At 29.1% G+C, this 14,470-nt stretch overlaps 2 protein-coding genes across 2 annotated transcripts in view; one reads left to right on the top strand and one right to left on the bottom strand.

Moving 5' to 3' along the window:
• Positions 1–6: 6 nt before the first annotated feature.
• Positions 7–6,146, top strand: RpS15 (ribosomal protein S15). The gene is made up of 4 exons (XM_014422562.2): positions 7–158; positions 464–549; positions 2,175–2,412; positions 5,992–6,146. Exons 1-4 carry the CDS (start codon positions 150–152, stop codon positions 6,103–6,105), a joined length of 447 nt encoding a protein of 148 aa, XP_014278048.1. The 5' UTR covers positions 7–149; the 3' UTR covers positions 6,106–6,146.
• Positions 6,147–10,166: 4,020 nt separating this feature from the next.
• The window catches only part of LOC106681956 (uncharacterized), a 10,007-nt gene continuing 5,703 nt past the window's right edge, over positions 10,167–14,470 (bottom strand). Inside the window, exon 4 of the mRNA XM_014422565.2 lies at positions 10,167–10,529. Coding sequence (XP_014278051.1) covers positions 10,299–10,529 — 231 coding nt within the window. The 3' untranslated portion in view covers positions 10,167–10,298. The remainder of the gene's footprint in view (positions 10,530–14,470) is intronic.

Genomic DNA, 14,470 nt, shown 5'->3' with positions numbered 1-14,470 from the left:
TAATTTTTATTGCATTAAAACTTATAGTACTATCAAAATTGAAATGTTGTGAATGTTCTGATTTATATCACCATGAATTATTGGGCATTGGAATCGGCCATATTGAAATAACCTCTAGTGTTCGTGTGCTCGTGCTTGCAATATACACCATGGCTGAAGTAAGTTAAATCTTTAATTATCTTTCACATCATTAGTTTATTTCATATAATATGCTGAATTATCTTTTTATTTTTAATATTTGCCATTATTTTTAATGGTAACAGGAACTATCGTTTAGCAAATTTTTGAGTATTGTAATTTATCTATTTTAACTTGTTGTATATTATGATTCACATACTTTTTACACTGAAAAATACATCTCCATTAATTTTTCTACATCATCAAATTTCTGGATTACTTATCTATTTATATTTTAGTAATGTTGGAATCTAACTCCTTTGTTTAACTGTTCAATTTTTATTAGCAAGAAGAAGTACAGAAGAAGAAGAGGGCGTTCAGGAAGTTTACTTTTAGGGGTGTTGATCTCGATCAACTTCTTGACATGCCTATGTAAGTATTTTCCTGCAGCTGTTGAATTGATCATTTGGTTCTTTCCTTCTAAAAAACCTTGCTATGTTTACAAGAATCTTGACGAATTTTTGTGAATAAATAAGGTATTACTATTTTGAATAACTTGGAATAGTTTTATATAATATGTGGTCAATTTTCCATCTGGAAAGAGTTGTTTAGTTTCTAGTGATGTAAAGGGTTGTGGTATCTGAATGGTGGTTAAGACAGTGCACATGAAATCCTGTAAATATCTAAGAATTTCCAAAAGGAGACCGAGGTCTCCAGGCCTTTATGAAATACAGTAATTTCTGTGGTTCTAGTGTTTTCATTGATTATGGGACCCTTTAAGTTCCTTGTCCTGTAGTGGTTAGCACTATTTCTATAAGGTCCTCCAATTTCAATTTATGTGGTACTATGTCTTAAAATAGTGTTACTGTACAAATTAAAACTTTACAATATCTTAGGTTAAACCAGGAGTAACCATAAATCAGCCTTAAGCAATCTGGTGAAGTCAAAAACGGGAAAGCACATTAAATGTCAGATACCATGTTTGCTACCAAGTGGTATGGTTGGAGGTTGGAGACTTTCCGTTCCTCCATGGTCAGGCAGATTTCCCTATTTTTTATTCAGATTAGACTTTTACTATTTAAACACAAATACCAGTATTCAAGTGCCTAAGGAACTTAATTTTTTTATCTGAATTACCTTACTTGGGATCAAACATTTTACCCCAGAATGCCTTATATTCTAAGTAATAATAATCTGTGAACTGAGGGTGTAATGAGATACAATTTTTTTTCTAAAAGATTTTATTTAACAATTTTTTATAAGTACTTAATTAAAAAATTAGTATAAGAAACTTCATACTTTTGGTCATCAGCCTTAAAGTGTTAATTTCCAATCAGAAATAGTCTGTAAATAACTTTTTAACCCACCTACTCTTAAAAATACAAGGCTTTCCTTGAATTAATGATCCAGTAATGGTTTTTGTTCCTTAATGCAGTATCACTATAATACTTGTGGGGTGTTTCTGAGACCCAGGAGTTTGCTCAGTGAACACTGTTGTTAGTTCTGTCTTTGTATGTCAAGAGGATCAGAGTAGATCCCCAACATGATACAGATTTATTTTTTTCTTGAATTAGTACTTTTTAGTATCGTGAATTTCATTTGAGACGTTTGTGTGAGGTCCATGACCATGATCAATAACATAAATTACTAAAGATATGCAGGAGGAAGATCATACCCTGGTTTGAATTGGTAAAGGAATTCACCAATGGTCTTTCTAGAATTATATAGAAATAACGGAATAGTGATGAGGTGAGTTTTTAAATGATTTGGATTATGCAGTGCAGGATTCATCAGGTTAAATTAGTGGGTCATTGAAATATGAGAATCCCCAAAACTTGAGTATCTCTTCAGTGTGCTGTTGGTCCAAGCATGTGCAAGAGCCATGGGTTAAGAGTTGTAATAATTGATTCAATATTCAATGACAAAAAACATTAATGTCTATTGTCAAGTTAAAATCACTTATTTCATATTTTATGATAATAAATAAGTTTTTTAGCTGTGAATTATAGCATTTTATCTTTGTTTCTCAGCAAAATAATTTCAATTTTATTTTTAAGGGAGCAACTTACCAAGCTTATGCACTGCCGTGCAAGGAGGAGGATTTCCGTCAGAGGGCTCAAGAGGAAGCCCAATGCATTAATTAAGAAGCTGCGAAAGGTTAAAAAGCTTGCACCTCCAAATGAAAAACCAGAGGTTGTGAAAACCCATCTTAGAAATATGATCATCTTACCAGAGATGGTTGGAAGCATTGTTGGTGTCTACAATGGAAAGGCATTCAATCAAGTTGAAATTAAGGTATTTTTAAAATTCACAACATATTTTAAGTATTAATAATGTTTTGCTAAGTTCTTTATTTCTCTTGCTGAAGTTATTAAAAACTAAAATTATAATAAATTTACCCATGTTTGGAACTGTTTATTACTTTAAGAATTATTGGTCGATTTTAGTTACATATAGCTCAAACAGATATCTTTTGTCTAAGTTTTCTTTATTTGAACCTCATTAATTATTCTAAACTTTTCATTTTCACAAACAATTGAAAAATTTCACCCAATTATAATATGCTACACAAAAGAACATTTTAATACATCTACATATAAAAAGTATTTAGTTGTAAATAAAAATTCTGGCTATTCAATAAAAAAAATGAAGTTGTACTTGAAATATGTTGGAGAATATATTAAATATGTTTGGTGGCCTTGGGACTGTATTGTATCTTTTTCTTGGTTGTAAATTCTGTTTTTAGTTATTTGTGCCATACCTCTCATAAAAATGATTCAAGCTATAATTTTTATTTTATTTTCCTCTATAAATTAAAATTTTCACTGTCCTTTTATTTCAAATTGGTAGCTGATTAGTGATTTTATTCATCTATATGCCAGCTATTTATGAAGATGAAGGAAAGATATGTATTTAACCCACTATCCTGGAGTCTTTAATGTGAATTCAATATCTTTACGTTTAATAGTTTAGTAACTACCATTCATAATTTGGCTGTGTGAGGCCTGATAATGCTGAAAATCATAAAACAAATAATTGGCCTAAGCACAAAAAATTCAAAAATAATGATTCTGTTGTCTCACATGAAAGTTGATAATTCAAGTTAAGTAGTAGCTATTTGACTTACTAAAAAAAAATTTTCTATGCCCAAAGTGCTTTAGATTCAATAGTTTTTGCCGATGGAATGATTAAAGTAAATAATTGTACCAAATGGAAATAAATCTCTCGCACCCTCAAGCATCTTCTCATATATATTATCCTCAGTCTACAATCTTCTCATCATTATGATAATAAAATACAAAATGAAACAGAAACATGTTTTGAACACATGATGTTTTGACATGAACACCATGATTTGAGTGCTGAAGGAAAATAATATATATGTACAGTAATAGAATGGAGTTGATGTACTTATATTGTTATTATAATGTTTTCAATGGTGGGAGTTAATTTCATTAATGGTTGTTTTTATTAACTTCATATAAAATAGTTTTTTATTATATATCTCTAGTACACTTGTGAGTAATATATCTTTTATACAGATCTTTATATCTTTTTCATTAGTTAAATATTATTGAGTCATTAACCCTCAGTGCAGCAGGTTGGTCTGAGTGAAACATATCAATATTTATCTTACATATTGATGTTCTGAACTAATTCATTTTAATTTGATTTTTTTTCCAGATTATATAATCCATTTTCATATAAATAAGTAAATACAGTTATAAGTAATTGAATGTATAATTTCATTTTAAAAGTAGACAAATAATTGTAACTGGGTCTGCATCTTGCATTGCAGATTAAGTACTACTAGTGTAAAACAGAAATGTTTAATTTTGCTATTGTTTTAACCTGTACATTTGGAATGTTGAACTGATCTGATGTTCTCCATTCTTGGATATGCAGGGATATAAATCAAGGATATTTCCCGTGCTGTGCTTTTGTATTTAAAATGGACAGCCCCAAGAATCCTTGTACATATAACAAAAAAAAAATGTTTGTTGATCTTTAAAAAATTGGTTCTGTTCTATTTGAGTCACCTTTAAGATTTCTGTACTTGCAAGCAATTTCTAATGAAATACAATGTTTTATTGCTTTAATTAACTTTATATAAAAATAGGCAGTATAGGGCTCCAATGGGAGTCTAGGCCCAAAAAAAAAAGAAAAAAAAAAAGAGGCTTTATATAAAATAGTTCTTTATTATATACCTCTAGTACACTTTTGAGTAATATATCTTTTATCAATATTAAATACACCTTAGTTGGTTATGTATCTTTTATACAGACGTTTATATCTTTTTCTTTAATTAAGTATTATTGAGTCGTTAACCCTCAGTGCAACAGGTGGGTCTGAGTGACACATGGCAATATTTTTCTTACATATTAATGTTCTGAGCTTATTCATTTAATTTGATTTTTTTTTTTCAGATTGTATAATCCATTTCCACATAAATAAATAAATACAATTATAAGTTAATTATATTGTATGTATGATTTCATTTTAAAAGTAGATAAATAATTGTAACTGGGTCTACCTGTTGCATTGCAGATTAAGTACCACTAGTGTAAAACAGAAATGTTTAATTTTTAACCTGTACATTTGGAATGTTGAACTGATTTGGTGTTCTCCATTCTTGGATATGCAGGGATAGAAATCAAGGATATTTCCCGTGCTGTGCTTTTGTATTTAAAATGGACAGCCCCAAGAATCCTTGTACATATAAAAAAACAACAATGTTTGTTGATATACTAACTTTAGAAAATTGGCTCTGTTCTATTTGAGTTACCTTTAAGATCTCTGTACTTGCAAACAATTTCTAATGAAATACAAGGTTTTATGGCATACATGCTACCTTTGCTTTTAGTAGATCAAAATTCAGCATTTTTATGGGTAATCATTGGAATTAATAACCTGGATATTAATGGAATTAGGGAACCTGACAGACTGACTGAAAAACACTGCATATACAGTGGTCTCACTTATACGAAACTCACTTTTACGAAACATTCAGTTATGCGAAGAATTTCTCAATCCCCTGCAAAAACCCCTGAATTATGTGTGTTATTATCCATTTATACAAAACTTAGTTATAAGAAACATTCAGTTATACGAAGGAAAGTTTGGACCCACTTTATGTACATATTAGTAAATTTTATTCAGTTCTACGAATTTTTTTTTCCTCCGTGGCAAGACAAAGGGCAAAAAATACCGTGATTAACGAAACAGTAAATAACTTTTTTCCGCGAATAACATCCGGTCCCAATGACTCTTTATGTTTATATTTTATTCCCTAATGTATAATAATAAGCTCGGACGATTCCGATTCAGTTGACGATGATCCTTTGCCTCTTCCATTTTTGCAGAAGCTCTTGAAGCATTTGAAGATGTAAAACGTTTTATATATGCAAAAGAAATTAGCGAGAAGGAATCTAACACCTTAACAGAATGCGAAAGAATGATGTATTCAGCCAAAAGCAACAAGAAACAAACATAACACTATTTTTTTGCCAAAAATTAAAAAATTGGGATTAAAGATCAATTAAATTTGTATACAATAAATAATTTTTTTTTCACTTTACTTTGTTTTTCTTTCAACTGTATACAACATATGTATATATATACTAATTAAGAGGAAAAATTCTCAAAAATATACTTACACAATATGTATTGCGTATTCACTTACACGAAATATTCAATTATACGAAGAATTTTTGGTACCCCCTCATATTCGTATAACTGAGACTTCACTGTAATAAGTGATATATGGATTTTTTATAATATGAATATAATTGTATTTTAATGTGTTAATTTTTTTTATGTTTTATTTTAAATATTGATTTATAATTATTACATACTACTATTCACTTGTTTCAGCCCGAGATGATTGGTCACTATCTTGGCGAATTCAGCTTGACCTACAAGCCTGTCAAGCACGGTCGTCCTGGTATTGGTGCCACTCACTCTTCTAGGTTTATTCCTCTGAAGTAAACTGTGACCAAATTTATAAATAAAGTTTTTTTTTTAAACAAGTTCTTCTCTATTTTTCGAAAATCTCCTTTATGACTTCTAGTGCACTTTGAAAAGTATAGCTTAAGTAACTAGAGCTTGAAAATGTAACTGGTATCAATTAACTATTGTTTCAATTTTTAGGACTGCAAGGATAAGTTATTTACTTTTTTGTTAAAACTTGTCAGATTGATTGAGTTTTTAAATTATTTTGTCTAAATCTGTTAAATGAATAATGTATGTGGTTAAGTAAGAAAACCAACTATTGTGATGTTTTTGTGGTCAATCTTGCAGATTGATATCAGCCAAGTGCAAAGGTATTGATAAATCTAAGTGGTTTTAATTGCTTCCATAAGGTCTCCACAAATGCCCTTCGATTTGAAAATTCCGATTTCTGAGATATTACTGTTTGGTGTGAGAAGTCCACATTAGCTTATTGCTGGTTGTGTAATCTCCATAGATGCTTACAGAACCTTTCTGATTTCATAACCTCCTATTTTTTAACTTGAGAGAGGTGTAGCATCTATATTTTCCAAGTATTTAAACTGCTTTGGTTATACTTTTGTTCACTTTCCATAGAGCTAACCCTTTGAATATTATTGCTGCTTACTTATTTTACTCCTTCTTTTACCTTCCCATCTATATTCAGTTCAGTTGCGCTTTGGCCTCCTCGCAACAGTAAGACTGATCATTTCTCACCAGTACACACTTAACATGACGTCTTTTTTTTCTTATGTGAGCACTTTGCTCACCTGGACACATTCGTGTTTCTTATTTTAAATCATAAACTGAGGCAAGATCTTGGATCTTTTACGAAATCTGGATTTTTCAGTTTCTGATAGAGGAGCTTCAATTGACAATTTAATTTCAAATTGCATTGGAAGTAATCTAAAGGTTTTTGTCATAATCACATCTAATAAAAAAAAAAAATAGTACAAATTGTCTGCTATGAGATTCTGAATCTCATGGGACATTCCTGAGTTAAATATTCAAAGCTATCTCTTATCTATTGCACGATTAGTATTAACTGAGCCATAAGGCAGTGTGTGCTTGCTCTGTTCTTGCTTATCTAATATCTGTTCTATTGAACAAATTTTGGTTTACTTCTCTGGCCAAGCTTTACCCTTACCTGGTAATTATAAACTGTTTCTTTGTTCTATCTAACAGGCTATGTGTTACTAAGTGCTTATAAATAACTACATTGTTCAAAAAGATTGATTGGAATTTAACTTTCTGGAAAGACCAATTGTTTAGAATATTGTGAACTTATACATTTTCGTTTATTGAGTGACTAAGGATTTTATTATTGAAACTTCATTTGTGGTAGTATGTTTAAATTGTGATCATTCAATATCTAGTACAAGGGTATTTATTACTTTTCATTCTGCTATATAGATTTTCAGGCAGTTCAATTATTTTGTACAACAATGTAAATAAAAATGTAACGTTTATTTATTGTTTACCTAAGATCTCCAAAAGTTCTTAACAGATTTACTAACTGGTTCTTTTATTTTTGTTAAATGTTTGGTGTTGTCCTAGTATGGTTCTTAGATATTTATTTATTAAAGTTTTGTTATAAACTTTGAGTAGGTTCTCTTGGATAATTAGTGTAATAATAACTTGAGGGCTATATACACCTTAAGATACTAGATGCTCATTTGAAAGATAACTAATTGCATGGATTCATAGATTCTTATTGAACAAAAGAGACAACTTTTATATTGCTTACAACTTAACATGTGCTTTCATTTTTATTTCTTTTATGTTTAATCAGACAGCCATACATCATTGGGTACTGCTACTTTACAAATAATAGTTATTGTTTTGATTTTAAGTGAGGTAATTTATGAATCTTGTTATTTTGTAATTTATGAACCTTGTTATAATTTTGTTGATTAAAACAATTCATTTTGACAGATCGCCATAAAGTGGCCATTATTATTGAGGGTGTATGGTAGGTAATGATTGAATAGTCCTGTACATGATCCCTCAATACAATCTCTGGTAGGAGTGTAGAAACTGACAATATTAATATTACTGAAGGTATAAGGTTTCTTCATGCCATGCATAATACCTCAGTGTACAGAAAGTACAGTTGTTTCTTCTGAATTTATCTTATTTGTAATTCCAAGCTGTCCAGTCTGTTATTTTTTAAATTAATTTTGTCGGGTGTATTAAGAAAAATAGCTTAACTGAAACTAAAGAATACTGTACCACTTTCATATCTGGTTACAACACATTATGCTCAAGAAAAACTCTAACAGTTAATCATAACGCAGTGTCATGAATTGCTAAATAATTTTTTTTTTTTATATTTCTTGAATGGAGGAGCTATATTAAAGCCCAATTTTGGCTTTTATGATTCAGGTTTTTGCCTAACGCAGATTTGGATATTATCAAAAATATGTTGGTAAGTAGTTAAGTTAGAACTAAATCTGTGTGGTCCGCACAGTTTTAATTTAATTTATGATTACAGGATTCAGCCAGTGTTAATTTAATTTATGATTACAGGATTCAGCCAGTGTTAATTTAATTTATGATTACTGGATTCAGATTTGTTTTTTAGTTTTGAGGAATCCATTGGATTAACTTCTGACTTATTTAGTTCTTTAGGTTTCTGTCAGTAGTCATTAAAGTGACAGGAAGGCATAAGATTAGATGTTTTCTTGAAATTCCTTTCTTTTTTTTTTTCCCCGAATACGTTCAACATCCTCTTGATATTGAATACTTTGAGTTATTGCTTACACGTATTAAGTAATAAATTATATTTTTCTAGAATCATTTTAAGGTAAAGGAACTGATAACCATTTGGGAAGCCCATCCTGAACTTTGAAACTCCACAGACCCAGTGGATTGTTTTTATTTTATTCAGAAATTAAATATGTGATTCAGCTGTAGAAAGAAATTTTTAAAAAACGAATCTTCTGGTATCTATTGACCACGTAAAGGCTGCTTAAGCACTATTGTAATATAGTTAAAGACTTGTAAAAATTTTAATGTTGTTTGTTTAAGCTTGAAAAAAAAATCAATATTTATTACTTATAGAACAACAAAATAAAGCTTACCAACATATTTTCCCTCAAATCAAGCAATCAGCAAAATGAATTGAAGAATTAATCTTATGTTATGAAAACTAATTGAATCGCTATTCCTCGTCAAAATTAATTTCTTGCTAGATTTTTTTCATATTTGAATGAAAAATTTGGCTTAAAGTATCCTATTAATAAGTATAAAAATCTATATCTTATCATATTATGAAAGTATCTTTTCCTCATTTGTAGTGAACAATTTTATTTATAAAACAAAACAAAGACAGATATCAGTTACAGGTTTTATCATTGTGCTTGTGATGTTAAACTTGTAATAATTTATCCATTGATACACCATCTGGACAGAGTTGGGAAAAATTAACTTTAACTATAGTTGAAACAAATAGCTAAAATTACTATGGATATGGTATTTATTTATCAATGGTTCATTCATGAATAAGAGATGTATCCATGGCAATCTTAGCTATTAGTTTCAACTATAGCTAATTTTTACCCATCTCTGGTGTGAGACCACGTAACTTTTCAGGAGAGATGAAAAAATGTTTAACAAATCAAATATTCATACTTTTTTTTTAAGTATGTAATACCAAGAAATCTACTATCAAATAGAAAAACATTAACATCATAAAATTATGCCAAAATAAAATGACCCATAATCAATATGCTTTTACCTGATGTATTGGCTTCAAACTTTTGCCAACAATAAATTAATCATATGTAATGTGACGTTAAGGATTATGGTTAAAATTTCAGTGAAACTGAATCCTGCCATAGGTTAAAATCTATAGATGCCATTTCTTTGTAAATATTTACATTTCATCTCTCAGACCAGAAAAGATATAAAAGGTGGTCAGTATCAGTATGTCATTCGTTCTGGATGGAGCTTCAACATTAAATGTAATAAAAAATTGTCCACATTAATGTTTCTAATAATCATAAAAAAAAAAAAAAATATAAAAAAAATGAGTAGGTATATCAAATCATATAACAATATCAATAAATACATTATTTCAAACATTCTTTTTTTAAAGTACTAAAGATCTAGGAACATTGAACTATTAATAGAGCTTCGGATGAAGCATAAAAAATATTTACATAAATATACATTTTGGACTATTTATTGTTCTAAGAGGAAGAGTTATCTTGGAATTCAAGTTGGGCTTGGACCTTAAACACTTCTTTTGCTGTCAGCTCTGTAATGAGGATTGCAACTGTGAATTGCAGGAGAAAGTGCATTGGTAAATTACCAATCAGTCTTTTGCTGACCTGTTTCCAAAATGATAAGTATTCACCAAGCTTTTTTATGGGAAAAAGAGAAAACTCAGGCATCCTGTAAGTCCCATAAGTACTTGCCATCTAAAAATCAAAACAAAAAGAAAGAAATAAAATGTGTATATTTCGATGAACACCCAAATTAGTATTAGATGATGAAAGTCACTTGAAATAAATCAAATAATTGAAAAAAAAAGCTCATACAGAATTAAATTTTAAAAAATAACATGTATTTTCAATTCAAAATATGGAGTACAAAAACTGCAACAAGTTAAAATTTATGAAATCTATAGAACATATCAATTACATTAAATAAGTACAAATATACATATATATTTAATTACACATTAAACAATTAATAATTACGATATTTTTTTAATCTCAATAATTGTATTTATATTTTTTGTTTTCAATAGTTGGCAGCAGCATAACTTTCTTCCGCGTAAAAAAATTAGTCTGTTCGGTGTAGCCATCTTTTTGCAATTATATTCGCTTCAATAATTAGTTTTATACACCGTTAAATTAGATTGGTATATTACAGTGTTCAATTTGAGATTGTTTTCGTATTTGCGAGACTATCGTGACAATAATTATTTATAATAAAGTGAGCTAATTGTGTTTTAAACCATTACATTTATTCTTAAAACAGGTGAAAAATTGTTCCCGATTCGTTTGACTCAACAAAAAAAGTGTTATTCTGTGGTTTTAATTTTATTACTCTTAGTCCGCTGTGAACTTAACTATTAAGGTAAGATTATTACTAACATTTTTATGAGCTTTTCTTACAATCAGATTATATTTAACTATAAATGTCTAGGGTATTAAGTCGTTTCCGAAAATTTCCATTTTCCAAAACCTAGGGCGATTTCAATCCATTTATATTAATCTTTTTATTATTATTAAGTTAAATTATTAATTTTAGTTAAATCATTCTTTATTAATTTATAGTTTTATGTTTAACGATATACTTATAGATTATTTTTCCTCGAACTTAAACGTAGGCAATAAAATATAATTAAATGCATCGTTTTTTATCTTGAATATTCAATTCCTTTTAGTTATTGGTTTCTATGAAGTTCCAGTTTCTCATTAGGTACCTCTAGTCACGACCTAGTTCCAATTACAAGATAGTTTGTAACGAAATAACCGTTTGTAACGAAGTAACCGTTTGTAACGAAATAACCGCAGAAGTTACATGCCAGGAAGAAATGGGCCAATGGGAAGGAACTTTTCATTTATTACGAAAAACACATAAATGATATATGTATGTAGTACATATATTATGTAAGGACATGCACTTAAATATTATATGATGTTTTGCTAGAATAGTGACACATCTGACCAAAAAAAGTTATTTCGTAAAATTTGATATAAATTTTTAATTTATTATTATAAAAAGAATAAAAATATAACGAAACAAATTAATATTTTGTTTTATATTTGATGTATTATATAGATTGTATGGTGGATTTAATACTTTTTGTCAACCTCAGTTACTATTACCCTTTACATTTACTATTTACTACCTTTAATTTTTCTTATTATATCTTACTTTTTTACATTTTATACCCCTGTTATTTTACACTTATGTTTTTGTTTTCCTTTTGTAACTAAGTGTTTGTATCTTTTTTAGCCCTGACGAAGCCCTGCAACGTGGGGCGAAACGTTGGCTCAATAAAATAGTATAATTCTACTATTTGAGTTTATTTGACCGCACCCGGACCATATTCCTTTCATCTTTACACACGGTCAATCAATAATCTTCCAATAAATCTAAATCGCTGTAACGGTTTTTCTTTCTTTCATAATATAAAAAAATATATTAAGAAAGCTAATTTGGATGTTTCTAATGGTCTTTATTAAAAAATAGACAAATTACACAGCTGACAATGAAATAAGTATGAATATATTTCTTGAATATTTGAAAAAAATTCTAAAAAAGGAATGCAATAATATCACAACCATGTACAATGCCCATCAGATAAAAAGGAAAACAAATAATAACAAAGTAGATGCAATTTATTAAAATTGTTTAAATAGGATCCATGTATGCACTAAGAACCAATGTTTTAAAAATAATGTGCTCAATTTCTTGGGGAAACCAGTTCATTTTTTTGAATAATTCAAAATTTATTAAAGACACTGAAGGACATTCAACACACATCTATTTAATTCTTTTGATATCTTTATTGTCCAATATCATTAAAATTAATATTTATTAATTGTGCTAAGTAAAAAATGGAATTCAGAATGCTATTTTATTAAAAAAAAAAAATATGATTTTGCAAAACTTGATTCTTGGTAGCGATCGATAACAATCTGAGTTTTGAATTTTTAATAAAACTACAAATTTTGAAACCATTTGTTCATGTAATGTATTGGAGAGAGATGTGTGCACATCTGAACAACTTAAATGTTTCACTCTAATCTCATAATAGGTACTGTCAATTATTTTTATTGTCACCATTGTTTACAATGTATTTTTAAATTTGTATTTCACATTGTTACACAGTATCTGTTCTAGTTAGTTGGGTGGGTGTACATTTATTTTGGTTGTACCAATAAGTACGTATTTGTCTCACAGGTATTTTTTGACTGTGAAGTCTCTGTCCAAATGGAATGTTATAAATGATATTATAAAGTAAAATATAAAATAATGTTTTGTATTTTTTATTTAAAAAAATATTCTTAATTTATCTTTTTAGTGTGACAAAAAATTTGAGGAAATTATTTTTTACCGATCTGCACCATTTTTCTTTTTTTTTTATCTTTTCCCACAGTTACTCGCCTTTGAAATGCTTTGAATATTATGGGGACTGCTGTCCAACAAATGAGTATTGACAATCATTTATTTCATTTGATATGATTACACCAAATAGGAGTGAAAAAAATAAAAGAAAGAATATAAAAAATTAATCATTACTCAAGCTATGATACAACTTAGCTATAAAAAACAAAAATATGATTTTAATAGTTTAAAAAATATAAAAGTTCAATGCTGAGATGTCTCAAGAATAAATCAATAATTTTTTTTTTCATGGTACAAAGTTTTTAAGTTACGAGGTATCACAACTTTAGCGATGCAATCTAAATTTAAATTACATAAAAATCATTCCAAGTCAACTCAACACACTTTTGAACCTTAACCTCTTAGATTTTCTCAAAATTTTGCACAGATGTGTAGGTATAGGCTTGGAAAAATGTTAAATTTTATTGATATGTCTACTCGTTTTTTAATTACAGAGCAGTTTAGTCCTCCTAAATGGTCTCAAATGTAGAGGACAACATATTTTGGATTGCTGCAGAAGTATCCCTTTTTAGCCAGAGAAATGGAATTGGTGACATTTTACAGTATATTCCATGCCCTTTTATATGATGTACAACAGTATACAGATTAAGATAATTTAAAATTTATTCCTTGAATAATAATAAATCACAAAACGAAATATGAATGAGGGACAGTAATGGTTTCAATATTAAAAACATTAAAAACTAAAGCCCCACCATCATAAATTAAACTAGATATGCCGATATAGTCACGTTTACAAAAGTCGGAGACACGGCTCTTGTCTTGGATCCGACGGTAAGATTTGAAAGTAATGACCTCGAACAGGAAGGTGGAGTGGAAAGGGAAAAAAAGAAAATATATGAAAAATGCGTCCCTTTCCTTAAGGAAAAATTCCGCGAGACTTTCGGAGAGAGAGAGTTCACCTTGAGAGGCCTCTAGTTTGGATCTCGCGGAACAATACCAGATAGAACAAGGAGCTTCTTAGAAGGCCTAGGTGTTAGCATCGGGAATATTGCGATCTTGGCGGAAAATATTATTTTGGATTCCCTGGGGATCATACACCATCACCTGCATGGGAATTAGCTTGGAGATTATTCTTTGTTTTATTTATTTATTTTAATATGTTGACCTCTCTATTTGTGTGTATTAACGTATTTATTCATTAAATTATTTTATTTTATTAGTACTATTGGTTTTTTTTTTAAACTTATTTCATTCAAGTGTTTCCTGTAACTGG

The sequence above is a fragment of the Halyomorpha halys genome, unplaced genomic scaffold (assembly GCF_000696795.3).
Source record: "Halyomorpha halys isolate HHAL.00 unplaced genomic scaffold, Hhal_1.1 Scaffold378.1, whole genome shotgun sequence".
Classification (NCBI taxonomy): domain Eukaryota; kingdom Metazoa; phylum Arthropoda; class Insecta; order Hemiptera; family Pentatomidae; genus Halyomorpha; species Halyomorpha halys.
This window is presented reverse-complemented; position numbering and strand designations above follow the sequence as displayed.

Excerpts from the sequence above, each read along its gene's own strand:
- RpS15 (XM_014422562.2), top strand. Across the intron at positions 550-2,174 it reads CAACTTCTTGACATGCCTAT|GGAGCAACTTACCAAGCTTA; the intron begins GTAAGTATTTTC and ends TTTATTTTTAAG. Across the intron at positions 2,413-5,991 it reads TCAATCAAGTTGAAATTAAG|CCCGAGATGATTGGTCACTA; the intron begins GTATTTTTAAAA and ends CACTTGTTTCAG.